The sequence below is a fragment of the Pleurodeles waltl genome, chromosome 5 (genome assembly GCF_031143425.1).
Source record: "Pleurodeles waltl isolate 20211129_DDA chromosome 5, aPleWal1.hap1.20221129, whole genome shotgun sequence".
In the NCBI taxonomy this organism is placed as follows: domain Eukaryota; kingdom Metazoa; phylum Chordata; class Amphibia; order Caudata; family Salamandridae; genus Pleurodeles; species Pleurodeles waltl.
In genome coordinates this window covers 694,984,580-695,005,764 of record NC_090444.1, presented here as the reverse complement: position 1 = coordinate 695,005,764, position 21,185 = coordinate 694,984,580, and the positions used below count along the sequence as shown (strand labels likewise).

The 21,185-nt window shown below is 41.3% G+C and overlaps 1 protein-coding gene across 1 annotated transcript in view; it reads right to left on the bottom strand.

Annotated features, from left to right (window-relative positions):
- WASF1 (WASP family member 1) overlaps window positions 1–21,185 on the bottom strand; it is a 384,764-nt gene that overhangs the window by 28,164 nt on the left and 335,415 nt on the right. The window contains exons 5-7 of the mRNA XM_069234622.1: window positions 16,756–16,873; window positions 10,152–10,321; window positions 7,292–7,471 (exon numbers count right to left, since the gene is read on the bottom strand). Coding sequence (XP_069090723.1) covers window positions 7,292–7,471; window positions 10,152–10,321; window positions 16,756–16,873 — 468 coding nt within the window. The remainder of the gene's footprint in view (window positions 1–7,291; window positions 7,472–10,151; window positions 10,322–16,755; window positions 16,874–21,185) is intronic.

The following is a 21,185-nucleotide window of genomic DNA, read 5'->3' as shown; positions in this document are numbered from 1 at the left end:
TCTTTAATTTATGGAAATCCCAAAAAGTTTACAGGTTAGCACAATGCCATCACAGGGTTGGGTGGAAAGCAAACCCCTGCAGTGCAGACTACTGTTCAAATGAAAATAGGGAGAACACCAAAAAAGGAAATATACTGTTTTGTTTGTGCCCCTCCTACAGTACACTGGGAATTGACATTCTGGAAGGGATAACTATGTACTTCGGTGATGGTTGTTAGCAGTTTGTATCAAAGCAATACATTTCAGTGGCAGCAGCGAGGGTGGGTCATCTGAAGATACTCCAGTGAAGGTGCTCCCAGCAACCAAGGTGGTTTGTTTGAAACAATACAGAGTTCCATGAAGGCATGAGGAAATAAGAGAGACTATACAGGAGTTGATGGAGGCAGTGTGGCAGCTCCAGTCACCACTGAATCGAACAATCATCTGTGGCCCATGCGCCGACTGGATAGGTGATAAAGAATGACTATTGATTACCAGGAATTGAACAAATATACACTCCCTTTGACTGCTGCAGTCCCCAACACCATCACTTTGATTGAGAGAACACAAAAACATAAAGGGACATGGTATGCAACCACTGATATTGCCAATGCTTTATTTTCTATACCATTGGCCCCTGAGAGTCAGGAGCAATTCAGTTTCTTGTGGAACCTCAGACAATTCCAAATTCTACGACTCCCCCAAGAGGGTGTACATAGCCCCACCACCAGTCACTGGCTGGTGGCAGAACACCTGGATAAAGTATCTGTCGTTCCAGGGGTTCAACTGTCTCATTATATCAGTGATGTGATGATTCAGGAAGAGACACTAGAACAGGTGCAGACTCAGTTGGACAGGGTTGTGGAACTCTTGCAGAGCAAAGGGTGGATGATTAATCGAAATGACACACTGACCCTCTCAAAATGTGATGTCTCTAGGTAATCCAGTGGTATCAGGGACATACAGAGGTGTTGCTGCAGGCAAAACAAAAGATATTAGAATTTGCCACTCCCCATAATAAGCAGGAGCCTCAGCGATTCATTGGACTTTTAGTTTTTTGTAGAAAGCATATCCCTCACTTGAGACTTTTGGCCCCTTTGTACAAAGTGACAAGCAAGAAACAGGAGTTTGAATGGGAAGAGCAGCAGCAGTGTGGGTTTGACTTGCCAAGAAGGCGATTCAGCAGGCTTTAGACTTATGGCCAGTACAAGAAGGAGACTTGGAGTTACATGTAACCGTTCAGGGGCAATATGCAAATTGAAGCATGTGGCAAAAACTGGGAAGAAAGAGAGTGTCTCTGGGTTTCTAGACCAAAAAGCTACCAGATGCTGGAAAGCAATATACTCCCTTTGAGAAACAGTTACTTGCATGTTACTGGCCTCTGGTGGATACTGAGCAAATGACTATAGGTCATAATGTGATTCTGAGACCTGAGATTCCAATTATGCAGTGGGTGATGAGTTCACCTAAAACTCACTGAATATGACATGCAGTAGAGGCCAGTGTAATTCAGTGGAAGAGGTACATACAGGACAGGTCCGAGTGAGACCAGCAGGGACAGCAGCCCTGCATTAACTTGTGACACAGGCACCTATGCAGGATGATGAGAGGGTGCAGGAGGTACCAGAGATAAAAGAGTCACCAGTGAGGTGGGGTGAGCCATTTGAATCCTTGTTCCCTGAGGATAGGAAGCATGAATGGTTTACTGATGGTTCAACCAAGTATGTGGGGGCCAAAAGACATTGGAAGGCAGTGTCATATAACCCAGTCACCAAGAAGTTGCTATCCACTACAGGAGAAGGGAAGAGTAGTTAATATGCAGAATTGTATGCTGTATATCAGGCACTGAAACAAGAATTTCCTGGGACCTGTCACATTTATACTGATTCTTGGTCTACCGCCAATGGGCTAGCCACCTGTCTTCCCACATGACATGTGCTTAACTGGCAATACATTCCAAGGTGATGTGGGGCAAAGAATTGTGGCAAGAAATTTGGGAAATGCTAAAGCAAAATACCATTACTGTGTATCATGTAGATGCCCACTGTCTCACCTATTCACTGGAACGATGGTTTAATACCCCTGCAGACAACAAAGGAAGTGGCAACACAGGATTCTGACTTATGGGGATGGCTAAATGGGTGCACCAAAAATTGGGACATCTGGAAGAGAAGGCCACTATCAGGTGGGAAGAGATTAGAGGGATGCACATTCCCCTAGATTTGATTTAAAAAACTGTGATCATGCAGTGTCCTAGTTCTACGTTTCAACAAACACAAAACAGAGATCAGTCCCGCAAACTGTCAAAGGTCAGTTGGTGAGAGGGAAGATGCCGAGCAGACATGGCATATTGATTACATTGGGCCACTACCGACTAGTCACGGGTGTCAATACGCTTGCATAGTAGTGGACATTTATTCTGGTTACCTGATTGCTGTCCCTTGCCAATGTGCCACTCAGTTTAATACTATCAAAACTCTGGACTAATTAATGTTGTATTACTGAGTCCCACTCCAACTCCAGAGTGACAACGAGTCACATTTCAAAGGAAAATTGGTGCAAGATTATTGTTCACAACACACTATTGAGTGGATTTATCATATTGCATATTATCCACAAGCTGCAGGACTGATTGAGCGAATGAACAGTTTTCTGAAAGACCAATTATGAACATTATCAGATGGAACTTTGAGAAATTGCATTTAAATTAAGCCATCCAAATTTTGAATAACAGGCCTTTGACAAATGCAGAGACCCTTTTAATGCGAATGTTGACCCCAGGGTTACAGATAAAAACCCCATGTAGCGACCAACACCATTAAGTATTGGGAAATAAAACCAGGAGCCTTAGCTCCTTACCAAGCCACACCAGAATCTGCAGGTCTTGATCTACATGCCTTAAAAACCTACTGATAGAAACCAAGAGATATGGCACTTCTTGAAACAAGTGTTAGAATACAGATTCCCTGGAGCATTTCGGATTGATTGCTCTCAGATTTGGGTTGGTACTCAAAGGTATTCACGTCTTGGGGGGAGTGATTGATGCAGACTACCAAGGAGAATTAAAAACTACTCTTTCGAACAGGGGAGATACTGACTTGATAACACAACCTGGAGACAGAGTTGCTCATATTGTAATTATCCCAGTGTATGAGGAATAATGAAAAAGGGGACTGCCCCAGCCCTTCTTACAGTGCGTGGGGAGAGAGGTTTTGGCTAAACTGACAAAAACCCTGGTGCAAAGGTGTGGGTAGAATCCCCAAATCGGCCTCCTGAACCAGCAGAAATCATATCAAAAGCCAAAGACAATGTCCTGTTAGTCATGAAACCAGGACATGAGAAATGGGAATATGTACCAGCAGATAAATGTTGAATGATTATACTTGTATCTTTTACATATCATACTACAAGGTGACTTTGTGCTAGCTGTTCTACGTGGTCTCCCTTCGGGCGTGTGGGGACGGGAGGAACCGAAACCCCCAGGACCAAAATGATTGGCCGACCACGCCGATCGATACTTTTACTGCACCTGACCGAAAATGTTTGGACCCATTTGGCATGAGCCATGCTCAAAAGATCGGATTTCTGTATGTCCACCATGAAAAGTACTGTTGATGTCATGTCAACGTGCTGGGTCGCCATACCAACTCCTGCCAGTGTTTTGCTGCAAATCTTTAATGCCACCAACAAAGATGGAGCAGCTCAAGAAAGTGACGTATAGTCACACTTCTCCTTGTATGAATACGGCAGGTTTTGCCAAGAGGTAACAGAAGAGAAATGGGATAACCTAACCCATGTAATTACTTACAATACTACTACTGGAGATTTCTGCTACAACTTAACTTGTGATTCTCACACAATCAGAAAATGTGCTCAAATGCACCTGGAGACAACAACAGGGTCTTCTCAGGAGATCCTGTGGGAACAATGAATACTGTTTCAGCATATAAACAATAAATATTGTAAAAATATGGACAACAGCATTTGCCAACATATTGTGACTGCTGCTAGCTATATCAAGCATGTCAAACGACCAGTGGGGCGGTCGTTTTCTTGTGGAAATATCACTTGTACATACATTTCTGCTAATATAACAGGTGGACTGGGTGCTTTTACACAGTTAGGACTCATGATGTTTCCATTTCACTCTGCACATACTCGGTATCCAAGGGAAACAGTTCAATTAAGAAAAGGAAGACTGTGACTCTGAAATTCAATTATTATCTAAATCAGAATATGGGAGTTTAAGCATTTCGAAAGTAGGAGTTCCAGGCTTAGCTGTTTATAATACTCGAGTTATTAACAAGTTAGCATGTTTGATGGTTAAGAATATCACTCACACATCCATCGCCTCAACTGAACTTCTCCTTGATATACGAGGCACTAGAAAAACTGCATTGCAAAAAAGGGCAGCCATTGACTACTTGCTCTTAAAGCATGACCATGGATGCTCAGAGTTTGAGGAAATGTGCTGCTTCAACCTATCAGACCACTCTAAAGCTATCCAGTCTCATACTGCGCTTTACATGAATTAGTGAAAGGAGTAAAACAAGGTGTTAACAAAGAGTGGTGGGACTGGTTATTTAACTGGATACCCGATTTTGGGCAATTACGCAATATTTTAGGCAAAATACTCGTAGTGATTTGTATTATAATAATGCTATGTTGCCATGTACGATGCATACATAACCAATGTTTAAATCAAAATGGGTTACTTGTAGACTAGTATGTTATAAGAGTCACTGGTTAAAGGGTGGAGTTTAATGTATCTGTATGTAACAACTGATTCCATATTGACCATTGATTCCACTTTGTGCTTAGCTTCAAATGCCGTCACATTGGTGGTGCAGGTATTTTTCCATGCACAGCTTGTTTTCTACATTGAACATGTTTTTGCTCTTCTCAACATATCATGGAGGATGTAACAGTGTACCAGGATGAGAATGTTTATAGCAAAGAAGGGAATGGCTTTGTCTTGGAAGTGCAAATTGGGATCTGGCCAATTATTTGTTGTGTTTTCAACACAGACTAAGTTTAAGTATAGCCTGAGCTTGAATTTCACAACTTACTCGAAGGGAGGGGAAAGGTTACCAGAACCTTCCTCTTGGGACTGTTTAAGGCCGTGGTACTCATCGTACGGCCCGCGGACCTCTTTTCCTAGTCTACGACTACGTCCCATTGGTAAACACAAAAGAGGGGCGCTGGAGCATGCGTGAAAGCAGCTTTGCTGTGCATGCCTCCCATTCCAGAGGCCCTCTTCTGTGCTTCCTGCCCTGGAGCCAGAGCCAGGATGACATCACACGCTTGTGGTAGCAGGACGCAAAGACCCTTTGAAAGTCAGCTAACTTTTAAACTGTCTTTTGGAAGCTTCCAACTACGTTCGCCGCCTGCATCAATGTCTCTTCACTCTCCCTGATTTAAAGGTAAGCCCCCACGATCTGCTCCCTTATGGATGGTCAGGGGTTCGGTGGGCGGGTCGGGGGGAGTGTATCGTAATCAGTGTTTAATATATAAATAACGTGCCGGTGCCCAAATCCTTCTCCTTTAACACGTGGCTGCTGAAATTAAATGTGCGATGCGGAATACTGAGGCAGCGTAATCTTGAAGCCATCTCAGGCCTCTTCAATCCATATAAAGCCACTCCCTGCCCCCTTCAGCTCACTCTTACAGCTTTCTGCTTTCTCCCTTTCTGACGGTTTTTCCTTTTTCTCTTCCTCCGTCTTTCCCGTATGTGTCTTTTGCTCACAATAAATGCTTGAGGCAGAAAAAATAAGCACCGGCCCTCACAAATATGTGCCGGTGCTCTGCACCGGAAACAACAAGCACAAATTAAGCCCTGATCATAATTCTAGTCTGCCTAATTTTTATTTATTTGTATTCTTAGAAACTGAATCCTAACAATAGGAATGTTGGTTGAAGTGCACAGCAACTGCCGGGGTTCTAATGGATTAAGCTGCCAGTTTCATGCATCAGGTTGAGCAGCAATAAGCGTGACTTCTGTGTGTGTAATTATGTTTGAGTGTGCGTGCCCCTGATATGCTTATATGTGTGCCTTCGTGTATGTGGAGTGGGAAGAGTTATGTGTACCTGTGCTTCTGTTTCTGTGGGAGTCTCGAGCACTGCATCTTTCCTACGATATTTATGTATGGTATTTTCCATCTGAAGTCCCATGAAAGCGGTAGCTCTCGAAGCATCTATTTTGGGCCAGACACCAGAAGAATTCTGGAACATTGTGCCTTCTGACAAATTTCCTGTTCTTTTTGCAGGGGCCCAGAAAGTAATTTGTATGTTTGGGTCAACATATGTTTGTGAAAGTTTGTTTTCCACAATGGGACTGTTGAAGACTAAACTCAGAAATAAGCTAACAGACGTATATCTGGATCAACTCTTAAGGCCTGCCGTTTCAGACATAGCACCAGACGACAGGACACTAATAGGAGACATGAAGTGTAAAATAAGTTCAAAGTAAACCTTTCTTTGACGTACCTATTTTTCAGTCTCAGTTAAACCTGTGCTGATTATCAGGTTAACAAGGATTACCATGCAATGCCTCTTAAGAATGCTATTGTATAATAAAAATGTATTGTCAAAATATCTAGCTTTGTACTTACATCTGGCTTCAAAATACAGCATTGCCTAGTAATGTTTTTTTACACCAGTGGCCCCGCCCCTTCATCTTGCCCACCCCCCCCCCCACAGGCCCCTAGGTGCGGCCCTCAGCCACAAAACGGACTGGCCAAAAGTTTGTGAGTACCCATGCTTTATGGTATATAAGGTGGGGAAGCTTGGCGCTGAGGTAGAAGGAGCTCTCTTAAACGTGGATGCACGGTTCAGGAAACACCCCATGTTGGGAAAACCTCCTGCCTCAGTCATCCAGGGTTCCTCTGCTTATATTTTCACTGTATACATATTCATTGTTGATATATTGCACTTTTTGTGCTTATTATTATTCAACTGCTGTGATTATTTTAGTATCTGCAAGTGTTTTGCTGCATTGTTAATATTTTTGTATACCCTTGTTTGAGACCTGGGAAGTACCTTAATAAATGAATTACTCTGACGAAGAGTGCTGCACTCTTTGCATTGTTTGGCCTCGTTCCCTCTTAGTTTGAAGCTAAGAAAAACATTAGTATGCGGGTGCAGTCTAAATGTCAATAACCTTTTTTGTAGATTTCTTAAGAAATACTGTAACTCTATGCATGCTCATCTGCTCCCTTTCAGTCTCACAGATTTTTCAGAAACAAATTAATTTTGACTATCGGTTCAAATGAATTAAGATACAAAAATGTCCCAATCTACCGGCCAGCCTTACCTAATACCAGGAGGTAGGGCTTTCCCATCCCCAGCGCTGTGAACTGGTGGAGGTGGTGGTGGTTCATGTGGTCTCACTAATATTCGGTCATCCGCCCTGTTCAACAGTTCAGACATTTGACTATATGGCAATGCTGCGAGGGAGAAGGGACCATCTATGTGATCTGCATAGGACTGAGTTCTAAGAAAGGAAGAATAATCATTATTTTTTTTCTTTTAACACATATCCTTAAAACATGAAAAACAGTGTGGCTTAAACCATACATACAAAAACCCAGAATGCAATAAGCAATTTTTTTTACCAACACAAATACACTGACACACATATACATATATATATATATGTGTTACCTATTGGCAGTGGCTAGTAGGCAGTTACAGTTACAGTTAGGACCTAGTTTCCATAGAAAATATTTTTTTTGTTTTGCTAATAACGTTGGTGCCATTTGACAAATCTTCACTAAATTTTCAAAACTAGTTTGCCACTCACTTCAGCTGCTGTCTTGATGGCTTTGTGTGATTTGTAAAGCAAGGGTCGAGAAAAAGGGGAAGGGTGTTCCAAAATGCTTTTTCATCATGCAGTCTCTCATACGGATTTTAGGCATGACTACACCCCGAAACACTAGAAGGAAATTACACCAAATATGGCAGAAAGCTAGACCTTCGTTCAGAAAGATTTTCTTTTCTGATTTGGTGTAAATCCGTTCAGTAGTTTAGTTGTGGAGGTATTTAAAAAAATGTATATCTAGAGACACGGAGGATCCGCAAATCCGACGTAATCCCCCAGATCTCAAAATGAGATCTAACTGGCTGCCACCACTTCAACCAGGACGTGGTGGCAGCCATCTTGGGACGCAGACTCAGTTGAGTCCCAAAAACAAAAGTAAAAAAAAAAAAAGACAATGGTGCAGGGTAGAAATACCTCGACCCCCTAAGCCTGGTGGAGGGGTCCCGCCAATGGCCGAAAACATTTTTTTATAAAAATGTTACCACAAATTCGCTGAGGATCGGTGAATCTGCAGTAAAAAAAAAATTTAAAGCATGGTCTAGTAGGCACGCAGAGGCAACACATATACAAGCTGAAAAATACGCACTATCATACACTTATGTGCATATATTCAAAACAAATTCACATACATAGGCATGAATGCACATAGACATAAATGCCTGAAACAATGCAAAGAATTATACAACAAACAGAAACATGCACATCCATTTGCACAGAAAGGAAGACTCTTATGCACGTACGCCACATCTCCATGCAAAACACGCTATTTTAGCTGTGAAGAAATGTCATAATTACTTACATAAGCACACTACAATAAAACACACACCTTACTTACTTTCGGTTACAAAAGACCAAGTAGCAAAGTGGGAGTGCATGCTGCAGGAACACTGTAGCAACTTCTAATAGAAATTGCTTCGTGAACTGTAATAAGTAAATCACTGACACAGGAGGCCGAGATGTGAAGAAGGTTGAATCCAACATATTTTCTTTGGACAATTTAGTAGCCCATTTTATTTATTAAACTTATGTGATGACGCATATCAGAAGTCAAAAGTCTGGTGATAAAAACAAATAACTGCAAATTATTTGCTTTATTAGAAATTGGGCAGCAGCCATCTTCTTAAAAGAATTCTAATAAAGGAGGCCTTGCAACCAATGAGAAAATGGCCTGGTCTTCCAGAACTTCAAGCCTTCAGCAAAGAGAAATTTAGCAGTTATAGTTATACCTTTCCCCAGAAACTACAACTTGTACCCTAAGTTAATGGTACCTCATGCCCTCCACCATGCAGTTTTCTCATCACTAATTTCACTGCAAATGTTACAGTGATATTATTAATGATGTCATAGAAGATATTATGAGTGATGTAATATGGTAATATGTGGGGTATTTGGCAGTGCATGGAGATGGCACAAGCTATAATTACTTTACGGCACAAGTTGCAGTTTCTGGAGATAACTATAACTACTGAATTCGGATGGTTTGTGTCTGTAAAATCTGAACCTAACTGTAATGCCCTGTAACCTTTGTTTTTTAGAGATTATATATATATATATATATATATATACATATATATATATGTGTGTATATTTTCATATTCAAAACTGAAAAATTACGTAAAGAGTCAGGATGCAGGTATGCTGACCCCTCATGGGCAAGAAATTGCCCCCCAAATTTTTGGGGGCCTACACAAGGATTTGCAGTCCCATCGCAGTGCTCAGCACGGCTCCCAGTGTAACTTTGAAATGGATCCGAAGCACAATGAAAAAAAGACAAAATACAACCACTCACACATCAAACCCCGGGCCGACCGAGAAGCAAAATTACAGCTGCAACTTTTTCCTCATGTTGCGGCCAGCCATTCAGTGCCTTGTTTTTTACTTCAGCTCTGTGGATGGATCCACAGAGGATTTGCGTCTCTAAATATGCAATTTTCTTTTTTCCTTTAATAAATCTAAAACTACTGAACAGATTTAAGCCAAATTACAAAAAGCACTCTGTCTGGACCAAGAACTAGCTTTCTGCTAAATTTGGTGTAAATCTGTTTCATGGTTTGGGCTGTATAATGTCTAAAACCCCTGTGTGAAACTGAATGGGGGGAAAAAAGTGTTGTCCCCCCCCCCTTTTTTTCTCAGTCCCAACTTGATGAATCACCCCAAAACTTTCAGGACAGCAGCTCAAAGGAGTGGCAAACTAGTTTTGAAAATGTAACTATGATTTGTCAAACGGCACCAAAGTTACTAGCACCTCAAAAAAACACTTTCCCTGTGGAAATTAGGTCATAACTATGACTATCTACTGGCTATCACTACACACACAGAAGCCAGCAAAGACATACCACACACACACACACACCTGGTTTCATAATGTGAAGCTGGGCCATTCACAACTTCATTATGTTTGTGTAAAAGTTCTTCATCTTCCACGAGCTCTAGACCATGGGCTAGCTTCTGCCACTCTCTCCGCCGGTCATGAGGTGCCCGAGGGACCTTTTCTGGCTCATGAGGACGATCTAAATTCTTTTGCTGCAAGGGAAGTACAAACAAACACTGAAGAGTGGTATGACAGCAAATTTAAACAGAAAACCCCAAGCTCAGCATTCCACATTGCTATTGTGCCACATAGATCTGTGAGCAACCATATACTAACATTTAAAATGTACCATCTAGTCTTTAACCTGACATGAAACAAATAGAACGTTCAGTCCCAAATAATATTATAACACCAATCAAACCTGAGGATTGAAGACATCCAAATACCAATTGAAAAGAACCAGAACTTAGATTATTACCTCCAAAAACACATTTAAAGATGTAAGCTTAATGCACGACCACAAAGTACTTACTTCTCCCTACTAAGTGTTCATGATTACTTGCCATGTATTTTCAGCCAATGTTAATTATGCAAGTGAATTCTAAATCAGCTACAAGAAACTTGTCAACATTTGAGGCAGACTAGGATTTTAAATTTTAACAAGAGTGAGTCCATGATTAAAATACAAAAGGAGGTTTCAGTTTTTGGCCTTGTCTCCAGACTCCAAGTGAATAAAGATAAAACAGAGATAATGGTGTGGAATTGTAACTAGGAGGGCTGTCAGGGGCAAGAAGCTATTAAATACCTGGGTATTAAGGCAGTGAAAGATTTAGTTATCTTGGAGATCAATTTATAATGGGGTCATTAGGGAATGTAAAAGATTTTTGTCTAGATGGAAAAATCTACCAAAAATAATTCATGGCTGCACTATTCTGGTTAAGATGGCGATCCTGCCCAAGTCCACATATCTGTTTGACAACATCCAGCTAGCCTTTAATAAGAAGGTATTAAAGAAGTTTCACAGGGAAATTAGTAGCTTCATCATGGAGTTACAGAGGTGCCAGGATAGCTTTGAAAAAACTTAGAAGGAAACTATTCAATGGTGGACTGGCCTTGCATGGTTTACAGTTATACTGCCTTTCAATTAAAAAGACTGTAGAGGGCTGATGGAAACACCTGATTCAAGTTCAACCGGTAGACTACGGAGGAGCCTTCTGGAGGATATAACAGAAACAGGGTTTCTGTGCAAATTTGGGTCCCTGATTTTTTTTTTAAACAATTAGACACACGCTCCCACTAGCAGCGGCGCGGTTGGGGCATGACAAAAACATTATTGGGTATTCTGTCTTATAGTCCGCTAGCACCAATTTGTGGCATGCTAGCAATTCCACAGTGTTTTATTGATAAGGTGTGTGGCCCCATTAGAAGAGATGTGATCAAGACTTGTGGTGTGAAGGGACCATCATTGCTATCATGGGGACAATGGAGGGATAGAACATCCAGGCACTTCTTTTGGTTTAAGTGTATCAAGATAACTCAGTGGGTCAAGTGGGATGAGGAGATTCATGCCGGAACTTCCCTCATGGAACAGGATCAGCAGGATACTCGGCCTAAAAAGAAGGAAGAATCTTTGTGGTACTGGAACATGGTGATTACAACATATCAAAGACCGCAGCCACCGCAGGGAATCTGAGAGCACGACTTGCCAAAGGAGGAGCTGAAGGAGACATGGCAATTATCTCTGAAATTGAATGCTATGGTGAAAACTGCTCCATTAAGTAGGAACCATATATTTACTCTTTATACAGGTTACTAGATTACTCCTGTGAAATTGGAAAAATTTAAGAGTACAAGAGAGTACACGTGTGCAAGATGCGGGCTGCAAGGGGCTAATGACCTGTACATGTTCATGGAATGCCTAGGTCTGGTCCACTACTGGCAAGATTTGGGTAAGGTGGCAAACGCAATAATAAACTGCAGTCTACAGGTCAGCCCCATCTTGATATTGTTTGGAATAGATAAAGCGGTTCTTGTGGGAAGGTCCTTAGCAAAGATCAAAGAGTGTTGTTACTTTACTTGGTCCTGTTGCCTAGAAAACAAATTTTAAAAAGATGGGTACAAGCGAGGCTCCCCATCCATGAAAGTGTGGCTGACTGCTGTTGATTATGTTCGCAGGCTGGATAAAGTGGACCACAATTGGAAAAGGGATTTACAATGGAATCCATATGAAACATGGCAAAAGGCAAGACAGGGAGAAACAATCCAATGATTAATCCAAGGATCTCTTGGTAAGGGCAGGTCCATGTAATGTGAATGAGAGATTTGAATTAAAGGAATGCTACCTGGCCACATGGCACCATCATCAGTTGTAGGAGGCTTTCTTGGTGGTATGAGGTAAAAAAAAAAATTAAAAGCGTTAGTTCACGATTGGAGTAGAGAGAATTAGAAAATTATGCTGCAATATGGATGCCTGACAATTAAAGGTAGGCATAGACGACAACATCACACTTCAATCATCTGAACTTCGAGCTGATCAACTGCTAAATAAACTCTTAAACGTTTTTTGTGTTTCAGGTTCACCCTTAAATATGCCTTTGTAAACTTGGATACAACAAAAAATAATTTTGTTACATGCAATAGCAGGACGGCAACATTACTTTACAATTTTATTTGAGGTCATTAAACCTTAAGTGACTTGGTTAAAGGACCCATTCAATTTTGCCAATATTCAACAAGTCCCACAAACCAATTAGAAGACATTTGGCATAGGCCAAATTAACAGAATTACAAATTGAGATGGTGCTGGAAAACTGACATTAAGGATAATCCCCAGGTACCAGACATATGGTACATAAAAAATACCCAGCCTGTTTGAAGATCTAGATTACTTTAAAATTCAAGAAAGCGCCTATGACACTTTAATTCCAGGCTGCTCTGACAATGTCTACCAGCTGTCGAACCTGGGTTTATTGAAAACGTCGAAAGGAACATCTACCATTTCAGATGACAATCTGTAATGAACAGTCAAAAAATGAAAAAATCTCAGTACTATATAATACATATGAAAAACTGTATAAAGCACACAAAGAACAGCACTGCTTGAATCACCAGTATACCAACCTTACTAAAATAAGGAACAGAGACTTGCCACTTATCGTTTTAATATTCAATAGAGGCCATGGATTGTACTTTATGAAAAGTCAAACCAAATAACACAACATTTTAAGTCCCAAATGGGATTTGGTAACAGAACAAAATGTTACAAGTGAAGGACTCAATGAAAACATTGCTTAATGCCAGCATTCTACAGAAACAAGCAACAACTGTGGCCAAAACACATTTATAGGGCAATGCCTCCACAACCAACTTGGTCAGGTGAGACACACAATAAAACATGGTCTAAATGACACAAAAGATTCATCTCATTCAATAATGTCCAGTGAACCTTTATTCTTGTTGGGTGCCAAGTGTATTGTTTCATGGCTTCCCACAGAATTTCAAAATTGTTGGGAGAGAACCCTCACCGACTGTAGTTACTCGGAACCCAGATAATCAAGCTTATTGGCATAGGTTAATGTTGATGTACCTGGTTTTCTACTGATTTAGAAGACGTCCTTGTTTGAGGGAAAAGTTCCTGGAGGTCAGAGAACCTGAACATGTTGAGCTCACTAGTAGTTAACAGAGGTTTAACATTAATTTATTGTATGCAGTGTGTGAATGAGCCCATCTAGAAGCCAAATGGACTGTATTCAGAAACGCTTTCAGCCACAGAGCCGTTCCTCCTGCTCTAGACCAAGATCATCACCATCAGACATGGAACATGAGGACCATGTACGAGACAGGCAAGACAGCCCAAGTGACTGCGGAGATGAAAAAATACAACCTTTCCCTGCTTGGCATCGATGAGAGATGGACACAGTCCAAACAGAAAAGACTGTCTTCAGGAGGCATGCTGCTGTATTCTGGACCAAGGAAGAGAACAACCCACATACTCGGAGAGTAGCACTGATGCTAACGTCAGCAGTCGACAGAGCTCTGATTAGATGTGAAGCCCACTGTCCCTGAATCATCACAGCAACTTTTGGCACAAAGAAAAAGAGGATCAACAAAAATGTTATCCAGTGCTATGAGGAAAAAGAACAATTTTGCAACAAACTCCAGGCCACCTTTGAGAAATGCCTCGAGACAGACATCACCATAGGGGACCTCCATGCCAAGACTGAAAGTGACAACAATGGGTATGAAGAACTCATGGGCAACCACGGTCTTGGCGACATGAAGAATGGTGAAAGGCTTGCAGATCTTTGTGCCCTGAACAGTCTGGTGATAGGCGGTAGTGTATTCCCACACAAAAGAATACACAGGCAATGTGGGTGTCACCAGACCATTCAACTGAGAATCAGATCGGCCATGTATGCATTGCCAAGCAGTTCCAGAGATCCCTACAGGACGTGAAATTGTTTAGACGTCGCGTTGCACCATCACCTTGCCATGGCCAGACTAAAGCTAAAGCAGAGGACAGCATGGATGGAACCAACAAATCAATGCCAGTGATAGACCACCACCCTCCTCAAAGACGCACAGAAATTGAGTGAATACTCATCACCCTCAGTAACAAGTATCAAGTCCTCCAAGAACTAGAGGGTGACAGATACACAGTAGAAAGTCAGTGGGGGAGGATCAAAGCAACAGTGAAATCAACCTGCCATGAGGTATTTGGTCCCAAGAAACACCAGCATAAAGAATGGATCTCCACTGGGACGCTCAACAAAATTGGCGACAGAAAGCAAAAGAAAGCTGCAGTCAACACTAGCAGAACTAGAGCAGAAAAAGCAAAAGCTCAAATCAAAGATGCCAAAAACCAAAAAGGAAGCAAAGAGAAGATTAAGAGCAGACAAGCCGTAGAACCCCAGGAAGCAACAAGCTATGGAAACTTGAATTAACTCTAAAACATAACAAGCAAACTCTCTGGCAGATACAGCAAGCCAGAAAGACCTGTTAAAGACAAAGCTGGGAAGACAATCATAGGTGGCGAAGTCCAACAATGAAGATGGGTGGAGAACTTTGAAAAACTGCTGAACCAGCCCATGCCACGATTCCCACCAGACATACAGCCAGCTGACAAGGAATTGCCAATTGACTGCAGCAAACCAACCAAGGAAGAAATATGGAAAGCCATCAAACATATGAGAAATGGGAAGGCAGCAAGGTCCGACAACATTCCTGCAGAGGCACTGAAGGCAGACACTGAAGCATCGGTAAACATGATCTACACTATGTTTGGGAGTATCTTAGAAGAGGAAAGGGGGCCATCAGACTAGAAGGAGGGATAGCTCATCAAGAACACCAAGAAGGTGACCTGAGTAACTGTGCAAACTATAGAGGGATAACTCTTCTATCAAACCTAAGTAAAGTGTTCAACAGAGTCATCCTGAACAGTGTGAAGGAACAAGTTGACGCTCAGTTGCGAGATCAGCAAGCTGGCTTCTGCATAGATAGATCCACAGAGACCAGACTGAAAAAATTTACATCATCAATGGGAAGTTGATGGAATGGAACTCCCCAATCTATGTCAAGTTCAGCCAGTGCAAACTTCTGGAACTTGATCCCTTAAAGTTTGCAAATTGGTCTCATCACATCATTTTGGATATGCTAAAACCTGATAATTTGTATCTGCGAAATCTCTAAACACAAAGACTTGCAGTATTCCATTGTGGATATGATACAAGCAGAAACAATGGCTACATGAGATTCTTTTGGGAGAAAGGAAATAATTTTATTCAGTGATTTGAACAGACAAAAACAGGTGAAAATCTAGATTATCATCAAAGGTCACTCCCAAAGACTGCACCTTGGTCATCGGAGGAGCAGTAGTCCTGTGATCCCTGGCCATATATAGATGTTCCACTACCATCTGCCTATCCCCAGAATCAAAAGCTCTGTCTTGCTAGCATTAAGCATTAGGAAGTTGCACCCAGTCCATTGCCCTTGAGAAATAATCACAATACTTGAATGTAGCTCACAATAGTGTAAGTCACAGAGGCATCTTGCACTGTGCTAGTGCGAATGGGTCACGTCAATAGCATTACAGCTCTCACAAAACCATAGATGAGACGGCCGTCACAAGGGCCCACGCAAACATACGCTTTCCCACACTGCATGTGCAAAAACTACTGTTTGGCAAACAAGCTGGGTTAGTAAAGCTCAATTCTGCTATCGCAGCAGTCTTACTATTATAATATCAACATCTCATATTTGGTAATAAACAGAAAAATAAAGGATTGTGAAATCAACAAAACTGTTGACTCTTTAAAACTCAGCAAACATTTTCGAAGCTTTCACAAGGACAAAATATACGTATCATCAAACCTGACGTCCCCGCTGCCAGGACACTGTTTATTCTTGCCTCATCCTCGACCCCTATTTTAAACAGGAAGAGGAACCTTTTTACCTCATGTAATTTTAACTGTACTACAGTTTACTGCTGTTGCACATCACACCACTAGCACTGGGGCTAGAGTGTGCTTTAAAATATTTTAAACAATGAACTAACAAGAATAAAAGTAGAACAAACAGATACTTGGTTCATACACCTCAGTCGGCATTCCATCAACCGGGGCATGTATATACCGTGGAACTAAAATACCTTCTGTTTTCGTTTTTCTTTTCTCTTGTCCTCTGTGTCCTGTAGCATCTTTTCTTTCCACAGATCAAAGAAGTACGATGGATTGGTGTAAAACTTCAACCCCTGTTTCCCGTCATCTCTGGTGATGTAATAAAAAAATTGCAACTTTTTTTTTTAAGTAAACAGTGCAAACGACAATAACACAACCATCAATCACGAGTAAGCACATTGATATGTATATATATATATATATATATATATATATATATATATATATCTATATATATATATATATATATATATTAAAAGAAATACAAACTTGAAATAAGGACAGGAGTACCGTGGTGAAAATATATTCTGCTGTCCCAGTCTAAGTTTTTTTCACAAAATAATGAAAGAACCATCGCTAACATGAAAAGCCAGCCACAGCAGCGCCAACACATAAATGTGGGGGTGGGGGGGTGAGGGGGCGGGGAGCAAAGGGCTGTCATGACTCACAAACTAATAATGCAAACGTCCGTTCTACACTGCGCTACAGACTCAACAGGGCATCACCCTAATCCAAATGGGTGTTACTACATGCGAATAAAATAGTGCCCATTTGTTTGCTTCACATGAGAGAATGTTCGGGGCCTTTCTTTGCAATCTAACCCTTGGGATCTTGCAGAAGTCTCCCTGCTGCAAGATCATTCCTCTCTGACCTACTCTACAAGTTACTGGGCATTACTGTAAAGGAAGAACTGGCGGAAATAGACTGAACAGTGCAATAGGAATTAAAGCTCACATCTGACAAACAAGGTGTTAACAAAACAGGAGTACTATGTCGCAGCATTACTATCAAGTATTTTCTTTACTGGGGGCTGCGTTAACCGATAGGATAAACAGGTTCCGATAAACTCGCAATGCAAACACGTTAGGTGCATTAATTCGTAATGTGGGAAAGCATCGCCACCACGTGGCTGGAAGTGGGAGCGTTGCAAAAGCTACGAGTTAACGACTGCTTACCCCTGCATTGCCCTCATACTTTATGTATTTCTTTATTGGATTTTTTTTGCGTAAAGAAAGACGATCATTAACAAAACATACAGAAACCTCAGCGCCACACCAGATAATTACGCTACATTACTCTCCCGAGTACAGATCAATAGTGAAACATAATTATTTTCCCCGTCAACTACACCGACACAGCCAGTGCACTCTAGTTATCATGTAGTTTGAGAGCACAGCGGGAATTACCCAGTCAGACATCTCGTCTGCACAATTCTCAACCCGGCTGAGCAATATTTTTTCAACCTTTTGAGGGCAATACGATGGTCTCTGACAGGGACTTACAGATCTCTCTGTGACCCGATTCCAAACATTCAAGTTCGGTCAGTGCTTTAAATGGAAACTTCAAAGTGCATGCACTCAATTTTCTGAGTACCTGTTTGCTCCTGAGAAAGCATTCTCATAGAGAACACAGAAAATAAGATGTCAAGCATGAAACATTAATTAACTAACATAAGTACATATTCACTGCTAAGCATAGCCAAGAGGGGAAGAACACAATGAAAGACCATTTCCAGGGATATTAGCATCTTCCACCCAATCAGCGACATGGCAGGGCCGGCTGTAGTGCTGCAGGCACCCAAGGCAGCAATATTTTATAGGCGCCCGATGACTTCCTCCTTTACAATCACTCTGCCATCAGTGTCCCTCATCTCTCCATAGCATTTGTTTTATGGCACCTATAATACCAGTGTAGGGTGTCGGAGCACTTTACATTACACGCACACATAAGAGACGATGAATCATACATGTGTAAATCAGTGTATAGAAAATGTTACACAAGACAAAAAGGACTAAGAGATGTAGGATTCATGTAATCTGTAGTGGTAGGTATTTTTAAGAGTGCTTGGCCTGGAGAAGCACAAACTCAGGATTCAAAATGTAACACAGTGATTAGGGTTGGCTTTACTAATAATAATTTATTTCTACCCAAACAACCCCTTTTTAGGAAAATTAGGATAATGAAACACTGAGAAAATAAAACATAACCTGTATCATTCAGTTGACTTGCAGCTCTCTGATGACAGTACATAGCTCACGGTGCTCTATTACAATTTGAACTTATGAACTGCAAGCAACAAAAGGATCTCTATCACAAAAGTAATAACCCACTGAGCTACCCACATAAAAAACAGTTCTGTGATCTGCATGGTACATAGTGTTTGCAGCAGGCACGTTAACCCTCTGCGCTACTTTAGATGAGTCAAAACTGCCACTAGACAAAACTCAGATCCCTCTCCAGCAGGAAGTTTAATCACCAGTTATCTTGACATGTTTATTGCTGTCTGAAAACTGCTGGATATAAAAGGAACTCTGCAGCCGGTGCTTTTAAACCCACAACAATTTGCAAAAAACAGTGCCACCCGGCTGAGTGATAACATGGCCCCAAGGAACAAAACTGGCCCCAAGGAACAAACCGACCCCACCCTTCCAGCTACACGGCGAAACACCCAATGACCGGTATGGTCAGTCCGGCCTTGCCAGAGCCGTTTTGGGTGTAAGATATATTCTTTGGGGGCAACACAGCAGGATGAGACAGAGCATATTTGAGATTGAATCTTCCTAGGCCGGGGATCCACTTCTGCCTCCCATTACTCTCTGAACTTAATAAAGTTGGTAGGCGAACTAATCACTAAAGTTGTATAGATTTTAGATACTTTCGCCTTGGGCAAGAGAGGAGACATTGTCCATTTTGCCTAAAGATAGCTAAACTTTGGGATCTCTATAAGAGTGTTAATATACGGTGTGAGTGAATGACGAGTTGGAGTTATCTATAGAATTGATTTTGCTGTAGTCCATTTCACTCCTCGATGCCCATTACTGCTTAAAAGTGTCCATCCCCGATGACATCTCCCACCACGGTCACGCCATGGCGATCCCAGACTCAAAATCAACTGAGGTGCACGACCTCAGGAAGGATGGTGCACATCCACAGCCTTATCAGCGGCATTCCAAGCGCCGCAGACGACTCGTGTTTTGGGCTGCAGGCTGCATGCTTACATTACAAGCACTAACAGTGTAAGTTCAAACCGGGCCACAACTCTGGGAACTGAGTACATGTACGTACTGAACGGTGCATGGGTATGGAACAAAACCGCTACTTTTGTAACATTCTAAAAAATGTGAAATGCCAGTACTAACGGCACTTTCATGTCAATACAAAAACCTAAAATATAGACGACAATCTCTAATGGTTGGCATCAAACGTAGTTCTAACGTTTTCTGCATGACGAACTGAAAGTTTATAAGTATGCGTTACGGTTAGGCAGTTGTTTATTAGCGACTGTTTCGTTACAGTGGCAACAGATACAGCGGGTGCTAAATGCCAAATGGCCACTGTATTAAATTAAAAAAAAAAAAAAAAAACAGTTGCATGGCAGTGGTACTTTAGATTCAATCATTGCAGACTTAGGAATCAATACCCAATGCAAGATCAGGCCATCCCTAACCAAGCCTAAGAAGCAGAATCCAACACCCTTTTAAGGATTCAATGCCAAAAGCAAAATTGGTTGCTACTACAACCAGTAGTATAAATGGGCAAGATCGGCGGGGAACAACGTGCTCATATTTTTCTGATTTATGAGAAACCGATCCCCTACTTCTTGTGAAAATACAACCGTTCGGGACGGTTAATTTCTATATTTTAGATGCATCAGCTGAAGGGTCATTCAGTGAGTCTCCTGCGCTATAAAACCAAAGCTGGAAGGCAGCTAAGAAAACTCCCTGCCAGTGAGCATGCTTCCCTAAAAGAAATGCAATGTGTGCAACAAGTTAATCTGCAAATGTAAAGGACACTTGGGAGCCGACACAGGCTTTAATTGATTCAATCACTCAAAGTTTTGTGATGCCAAAAATTTATTTTTGAGTGGTAGTGCGAAGAATTAACAACTGAGCTGTGAAGTAATTGCTTTACATTGAAATTATATTTACACAGAGTTTACTTCCCCTGACAAAGTGTTGGAGGGACAGTTATATTAAAAAGAAAAAATTGCATTACGTTCAGCCTGGGTATTTCTAAAATCTATATTTTGAATATACCATTTTAACTTAAACCTTTTTATGCATTTTGTAGCGGTCTATATTATTCTGTGTGTAATGCAAATTTAAAAGAATGACTTACATATTTACACAGCCTCTGACCTTCTAGCATTAAAAATACACAAGTCACTATTCTCCACTTCACCAACCAAGATTCTTTGGCCCACCAGTTACACACAATTCTCTGCAGCACAATAATTAATAGAGGTTTCAGCCGGAGAGGTTTCTCCTTTAGGGCTAGGGGTCTGCACCCCTCTGAAATTCCTGCACATCTACATTAAAAAATATTAAACAGATCAATGTCTTTAGAGATACAAATGTATCTCTAAACAAATCAATGTATTTAACTCTGGGCTGTCATTCCT